At 63.8% G+C, this 9,274-nt stretch overlaps 1 protein-coding gene across 1 annotated transcript; it reads left to right on the top strand.

Moving 5' to 3' along the window:
• Window positions 1-4,950: 4,950 nt before the first annotated feature.
• DLX3 (distal-less homeobox 3) lies at window positions 4,951-9,274 on the top strand. The gene is made up of 3 exons (XM_083809353.1): window positions 4,951-5,470; window positions 5,779-5,969; window positions 7,852-9,274. The coding sequence occupies exons 1-3, from the start codon at window positions 5,152-5,154 to the stop codon at window positions 8,191-8,193; spliced, it is 852 nt and encodes a 283-aa protein (XP_083665479.1). The 5' UTR covers window positions 4,951-5,151; the 3' UTR covers window positions 8,194-9,274.

The raw sequence follows: 9,274 nt of genomic DNA, 5'->3' as shown, positions 1-9,274 counted from the left end.
GCACCTGGGCGTGCACACACGTGTGCAAGCACACGGCTGTACCAGCATGCACTTGGGTGTGCAAGCAGCCAGCCACGCTGGCATGCGCCTGGATACTCACACACGTGTGCAAGCAGCCAGCCATACAAGCACACACCTGTGCAAGCAGCCAGCCATACACGCACGTACCTGTGCAAGCACCCACCCATACAAGCACACACCTGGGTGTGCACATGCTTGTGCAAGCACCCACTTGCGTGTGCACAGCCCACGTAATGACACACCGACGTGCGCACACGCCCGCTCAAGCCCACAGCTCGATGTGCGCACACACCCCTGCAATCACACACCTGTGCACGCACACGCCCCCGCAACATGCGCATGCACGCGCTTGTGCAACCACACGCCTCTGCACGGCACATGCCTGTGCATGCACACACGCTCCTGCACACGCCTCGGCGCACCCCCTGGTGCAATCACACAACTGCGTGCGCACGCTGCAGCCCCGTGCACACCTGTGCCCTGCAGCTTTGCACGCGTGCACACGCAGGGACTTGCACACTCGGGCACGCGCGGCACAAAGAGGCAGGGCTGGGTGCACCCCCCCCCACACACACACCCCCCGTGCCCACCCACGCGGGGTGGCCCCCATGGGACCCCCTCCCCCTCCCCCCCCCGGGATGAGGCTCCCCAGGCTGAGCCCTCCAAGTCGGGACCTGCCCGGGATGGGACCCGCACCCCCCCCCCCCAGGATAAGCTCCCTCTGGGCAGGGCCAGGACCACCAACGCTGGGACCCCCCTGGAGTGGGGACCCCCCCTAAATCCCCAGCCTGGCCACAGGGCAGGAGCAGCAGTAAATTATGGGGTGGGGGTCCGTGTCCCCCCCCCCCCCCCCCCCCCGCAGGGTCCTGCTGCTGCTCTGCCGCGGCTGCAGGGGTGGGGGGAAACTGAGGCAGGAGGGGTTGGGGCTCTGCCTCCGCTGGGAGGTCCGAGGGGCTTTGGGGGGGGGGTGTGGGGGGGCGACAAAATCCCGGGCCTCCCACGGCGGCTCCCGGCTGCCCAGGAACGCCGGGAATGTGCCGGCTCCGTGCCCGGTGCCGGCTCCCCTCCCGCGGGCTCCCTGCCCGGTACCGGCTCCTGGGAGCCTCCCACCCATGGGGGCTGCGGCACCGGCTGGGGGGGGGGGGAGGTGGGGGGGCACCCAAGGGACCTTCCCCGCTCCCGCAGCCTCGATGCGGGGGTCTTGAGGGGGGGGCGGAGGGGAAGCGGCCCAGTCTTGTCCCCCCCCAGCCCCGAGGAGGACAGGAGCGGAGGCCGCCTTGGGCCTCGAGGCCTGTTTGTGCCGACGGAGGCCAAATTCCTGCCTGGGAATTGCTCAACACCCCCCCCTCACCCCACCCCGAGCCCTTCCCGGGGGCGTCGTGTGCTCGGGATGGACGGACACGGGCCGGACAGACGGACAGACCAGACAGGACGGACGGACAACAACCCCCCCCCCCCCCCCACCAAGCCGAGGGCAGGAGGTCAAGCCTGAGCCTCCACGGGGCGGCCGTGGCGTCACCCCGGCGAGGCGAGGTGCCGGCGGTGGCCGTGTCCCCTCCTGGTGTCCCCGAGCAGGCCGAGGTCACCGGGGCGGGGGGGGGGCCCTGGCGCCGCTCCCACCCGTGCCAGGAAACCCGTCCCTTCGGCCGGGAACGGGGCGCAGGATGTCCTGTCCCCGTCCCGTCCCCCCCCTACGCCCCGTGCCCCTCTTGTCACCCGCTCCCCGGTGTCACCGGAAAGCGTGGCGGCACCGGGGACCGGCTGGCACCGCGGCACTGCCCTGCCAGCTCCGGGACCTGGCACCGTGTCCCCCACCCCCTGTCCCCCCTCCCCTGTCCCCTGTCCCTCGTCCCCGGTCCCTGCCTTTGGGTCATTTTGGGGTGCGGCGGACCCGAAGGAGGGCTGTTTGCACCCAAAGGGAGGTGTGAGCACCCAGGGGAGGGTGCTGGCACCCAAAGGGGGGATGCTTACACCTGGGGGGGGGGATATTATCCCCCAGGGAAGGTATTATGGCCCCTGAGGAGGGTGTTGAGTCTCGGGGGGGTGTCAGCACCCAAAGGGGGTGGTGTCAGAACCCAAAGGGGGGTGTGAGCAACCAAAGGGGGCTGTGAGCACCCAAAGGGGGGGTGTCAGTACACAAGGGGGGGGTGTCAGCACCCAAAGGGGGGTGTGAGCACCCAAAGAGGGGTGTCAGCACCCAAAGGGGGGTGTCAGCACCCAAAGGGGGGTGTGAGCACCCAAAGAGGGGTGTGAGCACCCAAAGAGGGGTGTCAGCACCCAAAGAGGGGTGTCAGCACCCAAGGGGGGGGTGTCAGCACCCAAAGGGGGGTGTGAGCACCCAAAGGGGGGTGTCAGCACCCAAAGGGGGGTGTCAGCACCCAAAGGGGGGTGTGAGCACCCAAAACGCCGCTAGATGGAGCCGTCCGACCAAGGATGCCGCTGGGGTGGGGGCAGCGCGGGTCGGCCCGCTCTGGCGCCCCCCCCCCCGCCGCTCCCCGGCCCCGCCGCTGGGACAGGAGGGGGGGGACACCAGGGGACCCCCGGCGGCACCGCTGGGCTCGGGGGGGGGGGCGGGGTCGTTTCAGTCGGGGCACCTTGGGGACCCTCCCTAGCTTGTGGGGGGTACAGGGGACAATATGGGGGGGGGGGTTTGGCTCCGAGGCCAGCCCTGACTGGTGTGTGCCCCCCCCCCCCCATGCACCCATTTTTGCAGAGACCCCCGGTGCCCCAATTAAGCCACTTGTAAGCCGCTTCCAATTAAGCCACCCACTTCTGCCAGGTCTGGGCACCCAAACTGGAACCCCCCCTCCACCCCCCCCACCCCCCCCCCCCGTGCTATCCACGAGCTCCCCAATCTGGGGCTTCGGCAGGAGCCAGCCTGGCCGAGCAGCCTTCGGCAGCCGCAGGCACCAGTGTCTCCCAGTCCCAAACTGGTTCGGGACTGAACAGACCTGCTCCCTGTTTGCACCGTGCTCCCGAGCTGCCTTCGCCGCTCGGCGTGCAGCTCTCCGAGCAGGTCTCCGACCGGCTTTTCCTGCCTCAGGACCCATTTCGGGGCAGAAACCAGGCCCGGTGACCGGCCGGCTGGTGGGACAGCCGGGCTGGGGACCTGGGGATGTCCCAGCGGCTCCCCCGGGACCTTGGGAACCTCCCCAGGGAGGCCCTCACGCAGCTCTGAGCAGGACAGACGGCAGGGCCGGGCTTGTCCCAGACATTTCTGTCCCCTCGGAATTAATTCCTCAATCTCAAATTACAGTTCCCATGCGGGGAGGTGAGCCCGTGCCTCCAGACACAGCTTCGGGGTCACGCTTGTGCTTCCCATCACGGCCGGCTGCTTCCCCCCGGAGCTGATCCCTGCTCCTGTTGTACTCTAGTTTGTGCTATTTCTAGTCTATTCTTCTCCGCTTTACTTCTGTTCTACTGTTTTACTTCTATTCTACATCACTTCTGCATCACTTCTACATCACTTCTACACCACATCACATCACATCACTTCTATTCTATTCTATTCTATTCTATTCTATTCTATTCTATTCTATTCTATTCTATTCTATTCTATTCTATTCTATTCTATTCTATTCTATTCTATTCTATTCTATTCTTCTATTCTATTCTATTCTAAATTCTAATTATTTTCAAATCCTATTCTGTTTTTCTTTTCAAATTCTATTTTATTCTATGAATTCTACTTCTATGCCCACCCCATCCCATCCCATCCCATCCCATCCCATCCCATCCCATCCCATCCCATCCCATCCCATCCCATCCCATCCCATCCCAATTATTCCGTCCCGTCCCGTTCCCAATTTCTATAATTTCACCAATTTTCTCATTCTCCCCCGCCCCCCCGTGCCCGACTCGGTGGCGGCGGGGCCGGGACTCGAACCCGCGGCCCCGGGACCGCGCAGTGCCCGCGGCGGCCGCCTGGTGGCGCCATTGGACCGCGCTGCGCGGCTGCTGGGGGGGGGCACCCAGGGGCTGGGGGGGGGGGGGCAGTGCCTGTTGGGGGGGGCCCCCGGGGGGGTTTTGGGGTGGCAAATATTTCATTTAACAACACAAAAGCCCCAGCCAGGCATAAGAATCTGTCCCCCCCCCCCAGCCCCTTTTCTTAGGGTCAAGAACCTGCCAGGAGAGGTAGAGACCCCCCCACCAAAATAAAAGCCCCCCCAATCCCATCCCCCCTCTATTCCCCTTCCTGCTGGGGGGCTCGGGGGGCTGGGGGTAGCCCTGTGGGTGGACAAGGGTGGCAGGGCCTCGCCTGGGGGGCCTGGGCTGGGTGACGCTGCGGGGGGGCTTTTAGGGCAGCGGGGGGGTCAGGACACTGAGTGGGACTGGAAGGGGGGACGCGGAGCCCGCGGGTGGGCAGCTCTGGGATGGGGGCTTGGCACCGAGGTCCCCCTGGTGCAGGAGAGGCAGGGGGTGGAGAGCAAGTTTTGGGGTCCGGGGGGCTGTGCCCTGGGGAGGGGGCTGTACTGGGAGACACTGGGAGCTGCTGGGGGAAGGTGGGAGCTGGGGAGGAGGTCTCGCCCTCCTGGCACCTAACCCTGCAGCCCCCCAGCCCCAAACACGAATCCATCCTACTCCCTAACCCCAAGCCTTCCTACACCGTGTCCCCCAGCAAGATGCCCCCCACTCCCTGCCCAACCCCCCCTTAGCTCCAAGCACCCCCAGGACCACGACCCCCTTGCAAATCCCCCCCGCCCCTGCACCGCCCGCTGCCCTGGGGGCCCTGCCCGCCTCCCCCCTTCCTCCCCTGCTCCTGCAGCCGGGAGCCTGCGATCTTTATTTATTCCTTCTCCCTCTTTCACCCACTCTTTGTTGTTTCTTGAGAGAGGGGAAAAAAAAAAAAAAAAAAAAGAAAGAGAAGGGAAAAAAAAAAAAAAACCAGGAGGCAGGAGCCTGTTTTGCCTCCCAGGCAATATTTCTGGAGCCAATAGGAATGCGCACCCACCCTGCCCTGCTCCATAATTAAAGGCTTTAAGCAGGCGGCCGGGGCTGGAGGTTTGGGCACAGTCGCTCGCTTGCTCCTCGCCAGAAGCCGTGCGGAGGGAGCCGGCTCTGGGCACGCCAGGCCTGACGCGCGGGCAGCCGGGGGTCCCCAGCCGGGCGGGCAGCCCCCCCGCTCCAGCGATGAGCGGCTCCTTCGACAAGAAGCTCTCCAGCATCCTCACCGACCTGTCGGGCTCGCTGAGCTGCCATGCCGCCTCCAAGGACTCCCCCACTTTGCCCGAGTCCTCCGTCACCGACCTGGGCTACTACACCGGCCAGCACGACTACTACCCGGGCCAGTCCTACAGCCAGCCCGTCGGCCACTACCCCTACCACCAGTTCAACCTCAACGGCATCGGGGCCGCCGGCACCTACTCGCCCAAATCCGACTACTCCTACAGCCCTTCCTACCGCCAGTACGGCCACTTCAGGGACCAGCAGCTCCCAGCTCAGGATGCAGGTAGGATGCCCGGGAAATGGGGGTCGTATCCTTCCCCCCTGCTCGGGAGTTTGGCGAGGTTGTGCCCCCCCCCACTACTAAAAAAATAAAAATAAAGTGTTCATAAGTTGGGGACGGAGCAGCCGCGGGGCTGCGCCAGGGGTTCCCGGTGCGTTGTTCCCACCGGAGGACATGGGGAGGTTTTGGGGATGGGGCTCAGCCCCCTCCGGTGCTGCAGAGCGGGGCGACCCCGGGTTGGGGAGGGGATGGGGGGGCTGCACTGGGACCCTTTCTCCAGCCCCGTCCTCACCTCTGCGCTCTGTGCCCAGTGTCGGTGAAGGAGGAGCCGGAGCCCGAGGTGCGGATAGTCAACGGGAAACCCAAGAAGATCCGCAAGCCCCGCACCATCTACTCCAGCTACCAGCTGGCGGCTCTGCAACGCCGCTTCCAGAAAGCCCAGTACCTGGCGCTGCCCGAGCGCGCCGAGCTGGCCGCCCAGCTGGGGCTCACCCAGACCCAGGTAAGGGCTGAGCCCCCCCCCAAAAATCCCAGCCACAGCCAGAGGGGAGAGGCGGGAGGGGGAGACGGAGTTGTACCCCCCCCCCCCCTTTTTGCAACCCCCGAGTCGGTGTGGGTTCGGTGCGGCTCTGGATGAAGCTGTCCCTTTGGGATGTGGCGAGAGATGGGGGGGTCTGGGGGACCCCAGGGATGGGTGCTCCCCCTTTGCAGGGTGCAGGGATCCCCGCTGCTGGGTTTCCCCGCAGGGAGCAGATCCGTGGTGCCGAGGGGACGGCGGAAAGGAGGGAAAGAGCGGAGAGAGGGGACGGATCCCGGCCATGCCCCTATCCGCAGTTTCAGGGTTTATCCCCTGGCTCCGCAGCCAGCCCCAGCTCAGACCCTGCTCTGCCCAGTCACCCAGGAGGGGCCGAATCCTGCCCCGGTCCTTGGAAGTGTCCTGGGTCAGCACCCGGCTTCCCAGGATGTGAAATCCCGGGCAGGATGGGGTGCTCGGGATGGGACACTCAGGACAGGGCACTTGGGTGCTTGAGTTGGGTGCTGCGGATGGGGTGCTCAGGACCCCACATCCTGGCTCATTCGCCCCAAATCCAGCCGGGTCCAGCCCCTGCCAGCCCCTGCTCCTCCTGCCTGGGCTTTCCACAGCTCCCCTTCTGTCTGTCCTCCTGGCACCCCAGCTCCCAGCTCCTGTGGGAGACTGGAATTGGGGACGGGAGCACCCAAAGGCGCTGTCCGGGGGCTGCCAGTTTTGTTTACACCCAACAAGAAGGGACGGGCAAGAGGTGCTTCTCCTTCCCCACTCTGCCTCCCAGCTTTGGGGCCAAACCCTCGCTTTTGAGGCTTGTCAGGCGCAGGCACAACCCCTACCCGCTGTCCTTGCTGGCGTGACAGGCTGCCACCGCCGCCACCGCAGCACGGCCACCCCTTCCCGTGTCCCGTCCCGTCCCCGTCCCGGTGCCCTCCCTGCCTGCGGGCCGGCGCCGGCGCCCTTGTGCCGCCCTTGGCGCGGCGCTCCCCAGCGCGGCCTTCCTCCTCCTCCCTTGGGCGATGAAGCAATCGGGGACACTCGGCAAAGGGCTGACGGAGCGCGTCACCCGCTCCCAGAGGGACATCCTGTTTGGGTGACAACCACCGCCCCCCCCACCCCTTCCCCGGGGGCCAAGGGCGCCCAGCGCCGCGGCCTCACCCAGCGCTGGGGACGCTCCCGACGCGCGACGTGCCGGGCCGGTGTCCCGTGATGCATGGCGTGACGGGCGGCCCGCGACGCCCACGTCCCGGGTGGCTTGCCACCGTGCACCGAGTGTCCAGGGTCCCCACGACACCTGCACCATAGGTGGCTTCCCATGGGGTGTCCGGGGTCCCCATGACACCCGCACCAAAGGTGGCTTTGTCTATGGTGCGTGGTGTGGGCTCTCCGTAATACCCTTGTCATCGGTGACGTCCTATGGTGCACGGTGTGTCTGGGGTCCCTGTGACACCCACAGCATAGGTGGCTTCCCGTGGGGTGTCTGGGGTCCCCATAGCACTCGTATCACAGGTGGCTTCCCATAGTATGTCCGGGGTCCCCATAGCACTCGTATCACAGGTGGCTTCCCATAGTATGTCCGGGGTCCCCATAGCACCCGTATCACAGGTGGCTTCCCATATTGTGTCTGGGATCTCCGTGACACCCGTATCACAGGTGGCTTCCCACGGCGTGTCCGGTGTCCCTGTAGCACCCATATCACAGGTGGCTCCCCACGGCCCCCCTACCACAGGTGGCTTCCCACGATGTGCCGCGTGTCCGGGTTCCCCACAACACCACCCCCCCCCCAAACCCCGGGGTGCCTTCCCGCAACCCCACTGCAAGCCGACGCGGGGCACTCACCCCTGTCCCTCCCTGCCAGGTGAAGATCTGGTTCCAGAACCGCCGCTCCAAGTTCAAGAAGCTCTACAAGAACGGCGAGGTGCCGCTGGAGCACAGCCCCAACAACAGCGACTCCATGGCCTGCAACTCTCCCCCTTCCCCGGCCGTCTGGGACAGTAACTCGCACGGCAGCGCGCCGGGCCGGACCCCGCTCCCGCAGCCGCTCCCCTACAGCTCTTCGCCCGGCTTCCTGGAGGAGCACAACCCCTGGTACCACCCGCAGACCCTCAGCGGACCCCACTTACCCCACCAGCCGCCGCCGGCCGCCACGATGCATCACACCTCCCCGGGGCCGCCCCCCAACCCCGGCGCAGTCTACTAAGAGTGCGGCGCGGGAAAGGGAACAAGAGACAGTGGCAGGACTCCTTTTCCTTCCTTTTTTTTCCCCCCACTTTTTTTTTTTTCTTCCTTTTTTTTTTTTTTTAAAAAAAAGAAAGCGTTTCCAGGACACACATGTACACACACCCCTATATATACACTTATATATCCTATACTCTCATCTCAGGAACAACAGGACCGCAAAGGGTTAAACTCGTTAGCTCCACGCCAAGGGAAAGCGAGGAAAAGGGGGCAAATCCTTCTCGTGCGTTTTTCTTTTTCCATCACCCCCCGACAGCAACGGCCCCCTGGGAGCCGCGTTTTTCCCCACCGGCCATGGTGCCCCCCCCTGGGCGAGCCGCACTGGGGGCGACTGCTCTGTGCCGGGGTTCCCGAGGAGCACCCGGAGCCCCGCTTGGGATGGAAACACGGGGACCAAAGCCATGGCGAGGAGGAGGAGGAGGCGAGACGGCTGGGGGGTGCCCGTCGGAGTCGAGGCACGGGACGCGTTTCGCCTTCGCAGCACCCAAAATCCAGCGCCGAGCGGGGACCGGCACCGGTCTGCGGGACCGTGGGTGTCCCATGGGTGCCAGCCGGCACCCCCAGCCCGGCCGGGGCTGCGGAGCCACGGCAGCTTCACGGGGATCACCCGGGACAATGCTCAGACAACGAGGTGGTTATTTAAAAATTAAAAAAAATAAAAATAAAAATGGGGGGGGGGAATATTTTAATATTTAAACTGTTCAGGAATGGCTTAAGTTATTTTTTAAAGAGAAAATTGTGCTAGTGTCTGTTTTCTAACAATGCCTCCATCTGTCTTTTAAGCTAACGGCGAAGCAGAATGCCTATTTTTTAAATAAGTCGACAACACATTTAAAAAAACAAAAAAAACAAAAAAACTCTTTACTATTTTTTAAGAGAGTGATGCTATTTTTTTAAAAGCAGAAAGTGCAGTTTTAAGAAGTGTTCATATGTGTTGTACAGTCCCGAGGATCTTATTTATGTTGCCTTATATAAATAGGGGTGTATGGGGGAAAAAAGAGAGTGTACATAAGGTTCGTTTGTATAAAGTTGATCAAAACCAA

The sequence above is a fragment of the Anser anser genome (genome assembly GCF_964211835.1).
Source record: "Anser anser genome assembly, chromosome: 23".
NCBI lineage: Eukaryota > Metazoa > Chordata > Aves > Anseriformes > Anatidae > Anser > Anser anser.
This window is presented reverse-complemented; position numbering and strand designations above follow the sequence as displayed.